The following is a 16,691-nucleotide window of genomic DNA, read 5'->3' as shown; positions in this document are numbered from 1 at the left end:
TGTGGGGAGGAAGTGGGAGGGGAGCTGTTGCATTGTAGTAAACTGTGGTCAATGATATGAGACAAAGTATATGTGAACTGCTGTATGGAAAGTGAATTTGCTCTGTAAATCTTCATCCAAATCACAATAAATAATTTTTTAAAAAAGAATATTCCATGGAGATCACAGTGGGTGTATCACATGCTCACTAGTCCTTCTCTCTCTATGGTGCCTGGAATCGATGTTCAAGGTTGATTTGTTAAACTAGCTACATTCTAAATCTTTTCAGCACCTAAGCCTGCAGGTGGGGGAGTGAGGAAGAAGTGTGAGATGATGCTAGAGTGGTGGTGCTAAAAGGGCAGGGAGGCTGGCATCTTCTGACCTCCGCTAACCCCACAAGAGGAGGACAGAATCACCATCAGCAGCCCAAGGCCTATTCCTGTGAGTCCAGACATGCTGCCTCCCTCCAGCCCTTTCACCAACCCTGATACCAATGTCCCTCCCATGGCACCCACCACCTCTCTGCTGGGTTCAATAATTTGTTGCAGTGGCCACACAGAGCTCACAGATTATGGGGTTTATTAGGGAAGCAACAAGCTACAATTCAAGTTCACGAACGCACTCAGTCTCTCTCAGCCAATTTTCTCACTCAGTCTTTCAGTAGCATGTCTCTCTCTCAGCAATGAGTGACTCTCATATCTCTCTCTCAGCAGCACATCTCTTTCAGCATTTCTCTCAGCTGACAGAGTGACATTTCTCCTCTCTGCCTCTAGGAGGGCTCACTTTAAGCCCAGCAGAGTGGCAAAATCAACCAATCCCAACACTAGAATTCCACACACCTGAGAGAGAGAGAGAGAGAGCGAACTTCCCAGAAAGTTGCTTCATGCTGCTTGCAACAGAAATACCCCAGGTGGATAACTTTAACAATCAGGAGCTACTCACTTGCTCATGACAAATTCCACCATGGAGCTTACAAAGACCATGGCTAGAGAAGCCATACTATATAATTTACTATACTGCAGGTAGGCTTGGACCAGGTGGTAAAATGAGTCTCTCTCTTTCTGTTTCTCTCCCTCTCCTTTCCTTTCTTCCTCCTTCTCTTTTCTTTCTTTCCACTCACTCCTAATAAATAACTATATTCTCATTCCACCACTGTCTGTCAGTTTGTCGTAATCAGATGGCTTACTTGTTACTGTGATGCTGAAAGCTGTGCCACTGGTATTTCAAAACCATCAGGATCACTCATGGTGGCCAGGATCACTCAGTGGCAATTTGAGATTAAGACAGACTAGGAAGAGAGGCCTGGCAATCCACTTCTGAAAATTAGCCATTAAAAGCTCTATGGATCACAACAGAGCATTGTCTGATACAGTACTAAATGATGAACCCCCAAGGTTGGAAGGCACTCAAAATACACAGTGGCAACAGTGGACTCCAGCATACCCATGATTGTGAGGATGGCACAGGATGGACAACATTTTGATCTGTTGTACATGAGATCACCACGAGTCAGAGCTGACTTGTTGATAATGAACTACAACAATATTCTCATTTTAAAGATTGAAATTCACACCAAAGTATTACTAAGCAAAAGCGCAAGTCCCCTTCACCCAACTCCACTTCCATCTTCTCCCAAGATCTTGGAGGCCATCCTTCCTTTCTCTCTTCCAATCCAAAATTCATAGTTGACTTCAAAGAAGCAAATCAGAAAAAGAAAATAGCTCAAATCCACAAGTCTTCCTCTGAGTCTCTCAATATCCTGTGCTTAAATCTGGCAGACCACCTAACAAACGGGGCTGTGGCTATTTACCTGTCATTTACTGGTCTCAAAAGATTGTAATCTCCCCATGGCCAAGGCTAACCAGTTGCTGTGAAGGTGATTCATGGTGACCCTACGTGTGTCAGTGTGTTAGAGTAGATACAGTAACTCCTAAGGTTTTTCAATGGCTAATTTCTATTTATTTGTTAAAAAATTTTATTGTGATTTGGATGAAAGTTTGCTGAGCAAATTCATTTTCCATACAGCAGTTCATACACATTTTGTATCATGACACTGACTGCAATTTCCCACAGTGTAACAGCTCTCTTCTCACTTCCTCCCCGTAGTTACCTCTTCCCTGTGTCCTTCCCTCCCAGGCACTCCTGCCCTTCCCTCTCCCCCAAACTGCCTCCTTGTGCATACCAAAAAAAAAAAAAAAAAAAAAAAAAGCCAAACTCATTGCCATGGAGTCGGTTCTGATTCACAGTGACCCCTTCTTGGGTGTCTGAGGCGGCATCTCTACGGAAGTAGATTGCCCAGTCTTCCTTCCAAGGAGTGGCTGGTGGGTTTGAACTGCCAGCCTTCTGGTTAGCAGTCAAATGCTTTAGGCATTAGGCCACCAGAGCTCCTCCTGTGCATACATTGCTCTTCTGTTCTCCCATTATTGATTGTTCCAAGAAATGTGTCTACCTGATGTAAATGTTCAGCCCATATGCCTGTCTATTGTTTGGCCACAGAAGTGAGTTCAATTCCAGACCTGAAGGGTAACTTGGTCTCAGAAGTCGTCTCCCAGTGGTCACAGGAGGGTGGCAGTAGGACAGTGTCTCAGAAGTCTTACCAGGTCTTTTTTTTTTTTTTTTTTTGATTTTGAGTTTTGTTCCACATTGTTCTCCCACTCTACCCAGGATCTCCTACAACAATGGCTGATTTTTTGAAAGTCGATTGCTTGGCCTTTTTTCCAAGGTATTTTTTTGCTTAGCAGCCTAATGTGCTAACCATTTACACGACTCAAGAACTCCTGATTGATCCAACGTATATTAGGTCTGTCTTTCTCAGGACGGTCATAAATAAGAAACATGTAGGGGCCCAGTCATTTCATGCAAACTCTGGCCGTCTGAGCTGCAGCCTCCTCAAATGAGGAGGAACGCACAGAAATAGACTAAAGCATTATGGTCTAGTGGGAAAGACCCTGGATTTGAATGGAAAAATGCAGTGAAACTGCGGGATTATGTGTAACCGTGAACACGTCTCCTTACCCTTGTGAGCCTCATTCCACCCCCCTTCTCTGACACATGGAGTCGCCAGGAGTCGGAATTGACTGGATGGCAACTGTTTTTTTGTTTGTTTGTTTCCCCAAATAGAGGTTCAAAGTAATGGGGCTCTTAACAACCGCTCAGCTTAGGGGAAGAAACTTGCGGAGCAGCTGCCACCCCTTGCGCTCCCAAGGCCAGCGCTGCTGACCAGTGGTGCCCGGGGCACACGATGTGGTCATTTTATCCGATCTGCTTCCGGTCTACACCCGCCGGGGCTGCGTCTCACTCATCCTGGAACTGAATGCTGCTGTTCTGGAACTGAGTGCGGACGGGGGAGAGAGCCGGGAAGAGCCGGGAACGCGGCCTCGCAGCCCTGCCCCTCGGGCTGCGCCACCGTCCTGCTGCCGCCCTCCTGTGGCCACTGCGAGGCGACCTCCGAGCCGTCCCTCGGTCCCCCTCCCTAGGCCGGTGACATCACCGCATTCCCTTCTCCGGCTCCTCCCGCCGTTGCTCCTGCAGCCGCAGTGACAGGCTAGCCGGGCCCGGTGGCGGAGAGGAAGTGCGGTCGCCGCGCAGAGCCTGTGCTCCTGAAGGCCGGCTTCCCGGGCAGCTCCGGAGACAGCGTCGCCGCCGCCGGCGCACGCCGGACACGCGCCGGGCCGAGCCCAGCGCCAGGCGGAGGCTGCAGCAGAGACTCGGGGAAAATGGCTGATGACTTTGGCTTCTTCTCGTCATCCGAGAGCGGGGCCCCTGAGGCGGCCGAGGAGGACCCGGCTGCCGCCTTCCTGGCCCAGCAGGAGAGTGAGATCGCGGGCATTGAGAATGACGAGGGCTTCGTGGCACATGCTGGAGGCCAGGCGGCCCCCGCACAACCGGGACTCACGAGCCGGGGTGAGTCAGCGCGAGGTCTAGGGGCTCGGGGCTGCGGCTCACCCTGGTCCTGGGGCCAGAGTTCAGGGGGCTGCCAGGAGCAAGCCTGGGGCTGCTGTGAGTGGGGGACCCCGGGGAAATCAGGAGGACTCTTCTCTGAGAGCCCCGTCTGAGAATATCGGAACTGGGCGCTGAGCTGGGCCCCGCCTGAGCTGAGGATCTGGTGACTCCTGGGACAGGAATTCAGTCATGACATTTCATCCTCAGGCCAGCTCCACACAGCCAGGCTCTGGAATCTAATACCAGCCCAGTTCTGGGAGTCCCTCCTGAGCCTGGGGCAGCCTGGCCTACCCCTCCTAGGCTCCTAGCTGAGCCGGGTGGTGTGTGCAGGATGCAGAACTTTGCGCTCCTCAGGTTTAGCTTTCAAACAACTGGGAAAACAGGGAAGACTGGGTGCTCTGCTAACTCATAAACCTTCCCTGGGGATCATCTGCCTTCCTATAATCACCAGGCACTTCACTTACACTTAATCATTTTAAATGCATTACTGTACCTGTTTCAGAGATGTAAAAACTGAGGCTCAAAGAAGTGCACTAGGGGAGTCAGTGACCAAGCCAAGGCTTAACTCTGTTTCTGTCCAACTCTGTCCTCTCCATCTTACCACACTGTCTTCTATGTGCCTGGCTCTGGGTTAGATATTCCATGGGGGCAGGGCCACAGGCACAAATAGGCATCAGTCAAAGTGGTCCTGCCCTTCAGGAGTTTGTAACTGTTTACTTAATGGCTTTCTGAAGGTGGTCAGGGTTATTGCAGTTGGCTTCAGACCTCAAGGTTCAGGGCCTGGTTCCTGTGATAGCATGTTTATCAATGACAAGGAACAATTTCTTAAAATATCTGGTAAAAAGTAGATATCACCTTAATGGGTGCATCTAAAACAGCCCTTATTTCCTGTTAATTTTGTCAGTATAATGGGTTTTAGGAGCTTGCTGGAATAAGTGGTACTTTACATTAAAAAAAAAAAAATGTTTACGAGGCTTTTTATAGTCACGTTTGTATTCATTCAGCTGTTTGAACACCTACTATTTGCCAGACCTACTGGAGATACAGACAAAAATAAGACAGCTCCTGTGACTGAGGAGTTTGAAGCATCTCTGTATGCCCTTGAAATGAGAAATGCAATCAAGGAGGCCCAGAGAGCCTGAGTGTCTTGCCCAAAGTTACACAGCCAGTGAGTGACAGATCTGGCCTTGATTCCAGGTCTCCCAACTCTGGGCTCCATGTTCTTTCAAGTGCTGTGGCAGTCTCCCTGGGAGGTGACAGGACTGGGGGAGAGGGATCTTTTGCTACTCAACCAAGCCAGCAGTGGAGTTCTTCCCAAGCAATAGCTCCCAGCCACTTCAGCCTGGACCCCCACTTACCCCAGGGAATTCATAGAAATGCCTGACTGCATTCATGCACCAGTATTCATCGGATCATACCTTCTTCTTCAGACTGCCGCTTTCCCTAGCTTGTCTAGCTTGGTCAGGGGGAGGTTTTGCTGTGGAGGAGCTGATGTCAGACCTCCATGAGAAAGAAGGACAATTGGAAAGCAGGGTGAGGGCAGCCAGAAGCATCTACACGTTGAGCAAGTTGTGACCTCTTCCTGCACAATAGGGCTCCACGGGTGGGGGTTCCTTCTCTGTAAGGGTGGGGTACAGACTGGCCCTAGACTCAGGGTGGCAGGAAGAGAAAAAATGCTTTGCTCTCTTCTTCCGGGGAGCTGTCAGGGACACGTGGATGGAAGTCTCCCAGCCTTGCACCTGCTGAAGCTGCAAATGCTCGACTGCCCTTTAAGTGGGGCATAGGGAATAGGCAGGTGTTGCAGGATGGCAGCTGAATAGTGGGCCCGAACAGGGTGGAATTGATCTGACCCCTGCAGGCCTTGGCAATGCTGAGCGGGTACGTAATCCTCTTCTGACCAGCAATGAGTGCCAGGAGCCTGGATAAGGAGAAACAAACAAACAGTTGCCAGGGAGTCAATTCTGACTCATGGCACCCCCATATATGTCAGAGTACACATACAGGGTTTTCAATGGCTAATATGTCAGAAGTAGATTGCCAGGCCTTTCTTCAGAGGTGCCCCTGGGTAGACCTGAACCTCTAACATTTCAGTTAGTAGCTGAGTATATGAACTGTTTGCTCCATACAGGGTCTTCATAGAGCGTAGATGGGGTAGAAAAAAGTGCCTTGGCCTACGCAGAGCTGGGCAGAAGCTAGCTCTGGAGCAACTATCAATCAACATGTCTGGAGTCACCTTCTCTCTGATGGGAGGTTCTCTGCACTGAGCGCCCTGACTTTGGGCTCCCAGGTACCTCTAGGGAAAGAGGTATTGGGTTTAGGCCTGAGCCCCACTGAGCCTGTGCTCTCCGACTGAGCTGTGGCAGGACTGAGCCATGGATACTTTGTTTCCATTCATCAGCCTTGGGTAAGACCCAAAGGGTTTACATTTTCACACCCGGATTTCTCAGCACCAGGCTTGGTTCTGCTCCTGACTTGCCCAGTCAGTTCAGGGCAAGTCTACTTCTCCTGCCTCTGTAAGGTGACAGGAATGTTCTGGATCCTCTCCACCCCTGTTCCAAAAGGAGTCAGGGATCTGAGAGAAGCAACACCCGTGGGATTATCCCTGGTACCCGTAGGAGCATGTTCCTGTTGTGCTGGCCTATGATTTTGGACACATGATTATAAATGTGTAGCAAACTAATCATAATTCTGTGTGTTGGAGGGGAGGGGGTTGGGAATTCCTAAAGATGTCTGAGACTGAAGTAGGAAAATACCTCATCTCCAGGAATACTCAGAAGCATGAGTGACGAGCAGAGGGGTTTGCTGAAGATCAGGGTGGGCAGGTGAGGGTTGGTGTGTAGAATTGTGCAGCTTCTGTTCCAGAAAGACCAAGCCTTTGGCATCATTGTCAGGATGGACCTTGGTAGAGGAGATGTCCCAGAAGAAGAAGACCTTTTGCAGAAGATGGTGCCACTGAAACCCCTCGCCAGCCCCACCCTGATTTAGACACCAGGTCATCCATGCAAAAGTAGCCTGTAATTCTATTCACATAGAATGAGTGGGGGCAGGGGGTGACAGCTGACACAGTGGGTCAGAATCAATCACTTTGACTCTGAAAGCAAAGTCAATTATAATTAGTATCAACTGGGAATTATTTCCATGGGATTAGGTATCCCTCCCTCCAGTCACCAGGCTGAAAACACTGTTGCCATTGCTCACAGCCCTACCTGATTGGCAAACGGACATTTGTCCATTTGTGATAATCCCGTGTGGTCTTCTGAAGCTCTGCTAGGAGGCATTGCAGTTTCTGAGAAGGCTTGCAGTTAACAGCGGGCCCCCAAAGAGCATTTCAGCTTCCACTTAGCCAACAGTTTCTGCTCACCTATTCTGTGCAGGCTCCCATAGGAGCTGAGAAAGATACAGGGCCCAATAAGGGCCCAATAAAGATACTTGGCCCTTTGGGATCACAAGTAATTACACATCAGGGTGGTGAATGCTGTCTGATATTCCAGGATACCCCAGAAGCAAGAACTTCCACCAGTCTTTAGGGAAGTAGGGGTCACTTGTGAACTGGGCCTTGGAGAACCACGGGACCAAAAAGAACATCTTTGGAGGGAGAAGCAAGAAGCAAGGCACGGGGTGGGGATCATGTGTTCTGGAAAGGGAAAACCAGAACTTAGCATCGATGGGAGGGACTGGTGGGAAGTGAGGGGGGGAAAGTGGGCCAGACTGTGAAGAGCCTCTTGTGCTCCCCTTTCACCAAATATTTACTGAGCCCCCATTACGTACCAAGTACTGTTCCAGGTGCAGGGACCCAGCAGTGGACAAAACAAAGTCCCTGCCTTCATGGGTGACCATTCAAGTGGGGAAGACAGACAATAAACATATACACAAATAAACGTGTCAGCCTTTGGGGAAAGAGGAACAGTGGAAGAAGGGTGAATGTGAGGAGTGGTCAGGGAAGTCCCTAATATAAGGCTTAAGGTCGTGAGGAAATGGACCATGTGGAAGTGTGTGGAATGACATTCCAGGTAGAGGGAACAGCACCTGCTAATCCCCAAGGCAGAATTCATGGAAAGTAGATTTCTTTGTGTTTTGTTTTCATTATATTTTTAATCAGAGGAGTTATATAAGAAAGTCTTTTTTTTTTTTTTTTTTTTTTTTTTTAATGTTGGTTGTGGCAGTTGGTTTGAAAGAGGTTATTAGGGTGAAGCTGGAGTCAAAGAAACCTGTGTGTGGGCAAAAGTCATTTATTCATTCTTTAATGCATTTATTATGTATTTAGCAAATAGTTATTGAGTTACCAAGTTACTGGTACCATGCATGGTTCTGAGGAGGACAATGGTGAGAAGAAAGAGACACAGTTACTCTTTCCAGGTGTTTGCCTCTAGCAGGGAAGACAGACCAAAACAGTCATGTTGTTAAAGGCTGGAGCAGGAGCAAGAGAGTAGAGGGCAGTTTTGAGGGTCAAGGCTACAGCAGAAGCCACAGGAATTTTTGACTAATCAGATGCCAAGGGAAGGGACCAGGAGGAGTCACTGATGATAGCCAAAGAAAATCTTCCTGGGAGGGGCAGGAGGAGAAGAAATAGGGCAAGTGCTGCCTGGTAGGACTGCAATTCCTGTTCTCCCAGATGGAACAGTTGCTCAGGGCACCGTGGGGACAGGCAGGGACACCCAGGCCCTCTCTTCCTTGTCCTCTAGACCCCACCCTCAGCCTACAGCTCCTCTGCCTATTCACCAGGCATAGGCTCCACAGACAGTCCAGGCCATTCCCAGCCTCAGCCATAGATGAACTAATTTCAGGTTGGTGAGGAGGTTTTACTGGCTGGGTGACCTTCGGCATTCATGTATTCTCTCTGAGCCTCAGCTTGAGAATCTGTAAAATGGGTTGATAACAACTTCATCACAGGGCTGAAGTGAAAATCAGATGTGATGATGGCTATAGAAAGACTTTATGAACAGTCCAGGATTGAGCCCATTATTTATGTATACATTATGTCTGTCTGTGGGTGTGCATCAATATATACACGGGCATGTACAGAGGTTGGCTCGGGGTCCTAGTGCAGTACCATTCCATGCTCACTATATGGTAAGCAATGGGTAATGCTTTCTACTTGTTCTCTTTCTAGCTAGTGCTGAGGACATGGGGACCACGGTCAATGGAGACGTGTTTCAGGTAAGAAAGATGCTGTCTTAATGGTGGTGGGAACTGACAGCTGGGGTCTCCAGGATCAATTGTTTGTTTAGGGCTTAGGGCTCCAGTGATTTTTTTTTTTTAATGTTTACTATCAATTTTAATCATAGAATAATATAAGCACAGTTGCTCTGTGAATTTTTCCAAGGAGGTTAAAAGTTCCTCCTGAATAGGTAACGAAAGTCGGAAAAACTTTCCTGGAGGCATAGGCAGAGACATGAACATTTATTCAGAATAGAAACAAAGAGAATCAGGAGAGAAAGGATTAAGAAAACAAAGAAACCAGGCTTACAAACGTTGCTAGCAATTCATTGTCCAGCGGCAGCAGGCCAGAATGGATCCAAGATGAATGCTAATCCCTCACACTTTGTAGGGATACTTATACCTGAATTTGAGAAATTGGGGATGGGAGCTTCGTGACCAGGAATGGAGGGCTACATGACTGTCTTCAGACTTGGTGGTGCCACGTTCCGATTGGGAGGGGGCCCCCGGATGTGCTCTGATAAGACACTGCCATTAGCAAGCTTTATGGCTTAACACTATTCTAAGGATGGGTTAATACATTACAGGGAAGATGGTTAATACCTGACAGGTGGGAGCAGGGGAAATTGTGACAAGGAGGGAGTGAGGAAATGGCTTGTAGTCCTTACAAGTGTGGCTAAACAAGATGGAATCTGAGAGCCATTTTGGGGGATTGTATAGTTACTGACTATACAATGGTTGTAAATTACTTAAATGTAATATTTCTTAGATTATATGTATGCTAATAACAAAATGGGAGGTCTGGTAGCATAGTGCCTAAGGCACTTGACTGCTAACCAGAAGGCTGGCAGTTCAAACCCACCAGCCACTTCTCGGAAGGAAGGTTGGGCAATCTACTTCCTTAGTGATACTGCCTCGGCAACCCAAGGAAGGGTCACTATGAGTCGGGTACAACTCGATGGCACGTAACAACAAATAACAAAATTGTTTGGTAAACTCTTTCTACACTGAATTACAACATTACTAGTTACAACATTATTAGTAACTGAGCAGAAGATTCTCTTGATTTTTCTTCTTTTGCTCCAGTGATGCTGATGCACTGGGATGGGCATATCGGAAAAGGGGTTGATGTGCTTTTTGTCATGTACAGGAAGGGAGACAAAGAATAAAGACAATTGGAGACAAGGAATGATGAGCTTCAGGGTCTCCATGATGATGCCGGCCTTTGGGAAGGGAAGATAATGTGGCCCACACTGGACTGAAGGAAACAGGGCCCTCAATATACCTTTCCTACTAGTGGGAGGCCAAACTGACGTAGTGGGTCAGATGCTCTCCAACATGTAAGAGCATTTTAAATATGCAGGCCTTTCTATCCAGAGACTCCATTTCTTGGATTTACCCTAAGGAAATAAATGGATTAACAGGATTCTTTGTAGGATTACGTATAACCACTAACTAGTTGCCACCCAGGTGACTGTGCCTCATGGTGACCCCATGGGTGTCAGAGTAGAACTGTGCTCCACAGAGTTTTCAGAGGGAGCTTGCCAGGCCTTTCTCTCAAGGCCTCTCTGGGTGGACTCGAATCTCCAGCTGGGTTAGCAGCTGAGTGCGTTAACCGCTTGTACCACCTGGGGACTCTAAGATTATTTATAATAACAGACAAACTGGAAATAACCTAAACATCAGGGGACTGGATAGGTAACTTGGAAAACCACCCTGTTGTTGGAAAGAACAGTCAGAGCTTTCTGTGTTGACATGAAAAGATGCCCACAATGTAGTAAGCAAAAAAAGCAGAATAATATGCACAGAATATTCTGCAGAATAATATACACAGTAGGGTTCTACTTTTTATTTTAAAAATATGTTTGCACAAAATATCAGAATGGATGTGTACTAACTGTTAGCAGTGGTTGAGGGAGGAAGATGAAAAGGGCTTTAACTTTTGCTGTGTTTTAAAATTCTTCATAGTGATTCTAAATCAGGGAAAAAAAAAAAAAAAAAAAAACCACAAAACAAATATACAACCAGTAAGGATTTTCCTAGTTAGAGAACTGCTTCTCTTTACACCCACTAACCTCCTCCCTCACATACATACCAATCAGTCTGAGAGCTCTTAGAGAGAATATAAACCACATATGGCCTCCCCAGGACCCCACAGATGCCACAGCCCTCACCTCCCGTCCACCCTGGGTGGGGCTAAGCTTCCACTGGGCAAGCCCTAATTCCCACTCTGGCAACAGACTCTTGACCACTGGGCTGTAGCTCAGGATCTCCTGGGCCATGCCTGGCCTCCGAAATCCTCTGGGGGAATAAACAATACATGCTTATGTAAGAGGGATGGGCTGGTACCTTACACAGGGAAACTGGCCAAGTCTTGTTTCTGGAAAATTACTCAACTGTAAGCAAGCTGGAAACATCCATCTCTGGGATGTTAGGAGCTTCATGTTCAATTGGGCCTAAAGATCAAGTAAGCAGTGTTTACCTCCATATAATTTGACAGATCCTTAAGGTTTATGCCGCTTAGGCTGTGGGCAGACTGAAAGGATTTTGCTCGTCCCAAAAGGTCTGTGTCCTGGAACTGAAGGACCCAGGACCTTGTGAGCAAGTTGGCCTTCCTATTCTATAGATTAGTCTCAAGGCTCAGAGAGGTGAGGTAACTTATGCAAAGTCATACAGGAAAATCATATGTTCTGGAGTGTTCCTGTTTTGTTGGTTTGGTACCTCCACCTCCAACTCTGTGTGTCCTGTTTTGCATCTGGTAGATTTGAGACCTGGGAGTTGGAGGAACCCTGGCTACCTTCCTAATCTCAGCTGAGCTCACTGTTACTAAGAATCCCAGATATATTTATTTGTAAGTTATTACTCATCCAATGCCATCCTCGAATTCATACAGGCAAGGGAGGGGCCACAGATGAAGAGAGTCCCTCAGAGCCTTAGTGGCAAAGCCCAGGCTCACCGTGACCCTCTGACCCCTGATCTGGTGTATTTGTCGGGCCCATGTGTTGCCTAGACTGGCCAGGCACAGCAGCTGGCTGGTAGGCTTTGTTTAGGGCTGAACGCAGAGCAGGGAAGGACTTGCACCTATAAAGGGAGAAATTTTGCCCCATGCTTCCCCTGGGTGGAACTTTCTTGCTCCATTTCTTATTCTTTTCTGGCAGCCTATGGGCCAACAGGGGGTTCCAGCTACCATCTTGACCCCCCAACATAGCCTAAGGATAGGTCTGCCCACATCAGCTCCTGTCCACTTGGCACCACCCCATAAACATTCCCTCCTTCTCCACCCCCACATTCCATTTGAGCTAATTAGAGGAATCAACAGCTCAGCTTAGCTTAGCTTTAGCTGGCCAATCCCTCCAAAGACAGATATGCCTCATCTTCCTGACTCTCCCTGGAGTCACAGCACATACTCGGGCCGTCATAGCCCAGGGATGCTCTCGTGGCTGTGCTCCTAGAGGAGACAGGTGCTGGAGAGCTGGACCTAGATAAGCCTTTCCTTGGCTGTAGCCTCCTGTGTTCTGGCTCTGGCATTTCTCACCCCATTCCTTTCTTAAGGAGTTGGGGGCTCAGCATTTCTGTAGCCTCTGGTGAGCCCTCTTGGTGACTAACTTGATTTCCCCACTGGGATGCTCAAGTGAATAAAGAGTAACCCTGTTATATCCATTGACCCTCACTGCTCACTGTCAGGGGTAGGGGCAAAAACTAAGCCCAGAGCAGACTGGAGAAGAGGAACCAGTAAACTGCTACTTATGTGTTCAGTGCTTTTCCCATGCTGTCCACACCACTTTGCAATCATCTACTCCTTCATCTCGTGAACTCACTTTTTTTATTTTCTAATGCCTTGCACTGTGCCCAGGGCAGTGGATATAGAAGCAAATCCAACAGGGTATTTGTCTTCACACAGATCACTTCTAATAGAGGACAGAGACCTGGAAAGAAATAAAGGGCTCAGATGTGGGTGTAGTATAAGGTCAACAATTTAAGTTCTTACTGTGGAAGGTACCACCTAAGAGCTTCACATGTATTAACTCAATCCTCCCAACATCCCTATGATGTGAGCACTATTACTACTTCCACTTTACAGGGATGTTTACTATCTCACTCTAGTTAGTAGCTAGTAAGAGCCAGGACTTGAATCCAAGCCCTCAGGTGCCAGAGCCTGCCCAGAGTCAGGAAATAGGACAGGGAGATGGGTTTGCTTGAAGTGGGTTTTGAGGCTGTCCAGAAGGTTGCAGGTGGTCCTGGCTGAAGGAATAGCATGTGCAAAGGCACAGAAGGTAGGGGCATAAGACACTCAGTCCAGGCTTACTCAGAGCCTGGGGCCTACTGCACAGAAGGTTGTGCCGGGGAGAGTGGAGAGTCAAAGTTACAGGGCTGGTGTTCCAGGCAGGCAAGAGAAGTTGTGAGCCAGAACTGAGTTAAGGGGCCATGGTGAGCAAGTGGTGAAGGGGGTGGGCTCAGCTTGGCCAGGCCTGGCACCCTGGGCCTGGAGTAGGGGCACCTCCTTGCACAAGTGCTATGGAACACACTATGAATGGTGCCTCCTGGATGTGCAGAAGCACCCAGGGGTTCTGAGTGTTTCCTCAAGGATGCAGTGGAAGAGCTTGAATTGAGTCAGAACACTTGGGCTTCATATCTGACCTTTTATATCCACATGACCTTGAACTAGTCTCTTAACTGCTCTGAGATTGATTTCTCATTTGTTCAATGGGGATTAGAAGCATTGTCCTGCTTGTCCCTGCAGGGCTGGTGAAAAAAGCGCTTATAGCTTGGGAAGGGTCTTAATCAGTGTAAGCTGAGCTCTGATTTATTCCTGACCTAGGCATTAAGAAAGTACAGTGTGGGCATGTGGGAGAGAGTGGTGGGGAATAGGGCATGGGCACAGTGGGAGAGGGAGACATAGCCTCTAATCTTGGGAAGAAAGACTTAATCAGGGGAACAGAAAATAAGCACATAAATCATGTGATACAGAAGGGACTTTGGTCCCTAGTAGGTATTTTGTGGAGAATATGTTCACACCCAATAATCTAGCTTGAATCTCAGCTCTGCCACTTCCTGGCTATGTGACCTTGGGACTTTGGAGCTAGAGTTTCCTTACCTGTAAAACAAGGACAATAAAACCCACCATGTAGGGTTGGAACGATCAAAGAAACTGTTTAATTGTAAGCTCTCTGCAAGTTTTAAAATACTTTAATCTTGTGACTCTTAATTTTAGAGCAGACTTTTATGGAGGTGGTGGGCCATGGAGGAGATAGGGAGAGGTCCTGCCCAGAGGGCCTTCTCTAACCATATCCTAAGGTCTGGTGGCCTCTGTGCTCTCAGAGTTTCCCAAAGGCATCAACATGTTGTAGTCCTTACACGTGCAAGCCCTTAGCCTGAAATGCCCTTTACCCATCTCTTCCAGCTCTGTTGTGCCCCAAGGATATTATGACTATGCCCTCCTTCATCTTCCTCTTTCCCTGACTTGTATTCCAGCACGTACCCCAGCTATGGCATCTTTGTTCGTTAGGATCTTCCCCTATCAGGCTCCAAGACAGAGGCTATCTGGTTTATCCCTGTCTCCAGGCCTGACCATCTATTCATTCAGGAAATGTTCTTGAAGCCCTTCCACAGCCAGGCTCTGTTCTAGATACAACACAGGCCATCTCTGTCCTCATGGAATTTACCTTCTAGGGGAGAGACAGAGAGTAAACACATGAACTGGTAAACAAGTCATTTCAGATAGCTCTGAGCAATTGCTTAGAGAGAAAGTCTTTGTGTGTGTGTGTGTGTGTGTGTGTGATTTGGGTAAAAGTTTACAGAGCAAATTCATCTTCCATACAGCAATTCACATACACTTTGTCTCATGACATTGACTGTTATCTCCCACAGTGCAACAGCTCTCCTCCCACTTTCTCCCTATAGCCACCTCTTCCCTGTGTCCTTCCTTCCCATGTACTCCTGCCCCCCAGAGCTGTCTCCCTGTGCATGCACAACCCTTCTATTCTCCCATGATTGATCTCTCCAAGGAGTGTATCTACCTGATGTAAATGTTCACCCTGTATGCCTGTCTTTTGTTTGGCTGGAAGCCACAGGAGTGAGTTCAATTCTAGACCTGAAGGGCAGCTAGGGGCCATAGTCTCAGGGGTTCCACCAGGCTCTATCAGACCAGCAAACCTGGTTCCCCCACTTCCCCCCCTTTTTTTATGATTTTGAGTTTTGTTCCACATTATTATCCCACTCTATCCAGGATCTCCTACATAGATCCCCCTCTGAGTGGTTGACAGTCGTAGCCAGGCACCATCTACTTCTTCTGGTCTCATAGTCGTATAGGCTGAGGATTGTATGGTGTATCAGTCCTTTGGACTAATTGTTTCCATGAATCTTTGGTTTTCTTCATTCTTCTTTGCTCTGGATAAGGAGAGACCCATTGTTGCATCTAGATGGCTGTTTGCAAGCTTTTAAGAACCCAGTCACTACTTCCCAAAGTAGGATGTGGAACAATGTTTTTGTGTAGTATGTTATGCCAGTTGAGCTGGATGTCCCCTTGCTTGCAAGTTTTTAAGACTTTAGTCACTACTCACCAAAGCAGGGTATAAAACAATGTATTTGTGTAGTAATTGAGCTCGATGTCCCACGCAACCATAGTCCTGACCCCACAGGTCCAAAAACTTGCTCCATCAGGGTGGTGAACTGTGCCTAAGAGGTGGTTATAACTTTGATCCCTGTTAGTTCTAGTTATATGGACATTCTTACAGTACATACAAATATGTATGTAGAAATATTGTCTGCAAATCTTGTATATGGTCATGGTTATATCTCCTTTTTCCTAGACATACCTGATCATTCAGCCTGTCTACTCTTCTATTTACCTGTAGACTGATGTTTGTTATCACTGATAACGCAGTATTGTGCATGTAAAAGTGTTCATCTTTGTTGTCTGTACCTCTTGTGCACCTTAGAGAGGAAGTCTTGATGTGGGTTGGGGGGTGGGAAGGACGATGCTTTAGCCAGGGTGTCACAGAAGACACCTCACCACCTGTTCTGGTGAGAAAAATGTTGATACCTGCTTCATGAGTTGGAGGTAGCCCTGTGAAGATGTGTCCCTTAATTCAAGGGGAAGGACAGTGTAAACTGTGACCCTGAGGGGGCACAAGCTAAGCTTGGTCCAGAGCTAGTGTGGCAAGAGTATACTGACCAGTGGGGAAGGTCAGAAGGACTGGTAGAAACCAGATCTCTTAGATTTCATTCTTGTGGCAGGGAAAGTCTTTGGATATTTTTATGCTCAACATGATAGAATCTGACAGACCTTGAACAGATCATTCTGAGTATTGTGTGAAGAAGGACTGCAGGGGAGTGGGATGGCAGCAGGGACTGGCAGTGGCCTGGGCCAGAGATGACTATGGCAGTAGATGGAGAGTGTGTGGGAAGTGGTCCAGTTGGGACATATTTAAGAGATTGTGCCAGCAGAAACTGCTGATGGGTTGGGTGTGGGATGGGAAGGACAGAGAAATCAAGGATGCACATGAGATTTTTGGGCTTAGCACCCTGACTGCATTTTACTGAGTGCTTTTGCAGAATCCCTTGCCATCAAGTTGATTCTGACTGCTAGCAACCCTATAGGACAGAGTAGAACT

At 47.5% G+C, this 16,691-nt stretch overlaps 1 protein-coding gene across 1 annotated transcript in view; it reads left to right on the top strand.

Moving 5' to 3' along the window:
• Nucleotides 1-3,695: 3,695 nt before the first annotated feature.
• CLTB (clathrin light chain B) overlaps nucleotides 3,696-16,691 on the top strand; it is a 26,388-nt gene continuing 13,392 nt past the window's right edge. Inside the window, exons 1-2 of the mRNA XM_007956044.2 lie at nucleotides 3,696-3,882; nucleotides 9,032-9,078. Of these exons, the coding sequence (XP_007954235.1) occupies nucleotides 3,696-3,882; nucleotides 9,032-9,078 (234 nt within the window). The remainder of the gene's footprint in view (nucleotides 3,883-9,031; nucleotides 9,079-16,691) is intronic.

This window comes from Orycteropus afer, unplaced genomic scaffold (assembly GCF_000298275.1).
Source record: "Orycteropus afer afer isolate SDZICR_OR568_19922 unplaced genomic scaffold, OryAfe1.0 scaffold00573, whole genome shotgun sequence".
Lineage (NCBI taxonomy): Eukaryota > Metazoa > Chordata > Mammalia > Tubulidentata > Orycteropodidae > Orycteropus > Orycteropus afer.
The sequence above is the reverse complement of the archived record's forward strand: the minus strand, read 5'-3'. Positions and strand labels throughout refer to the sequence as shown.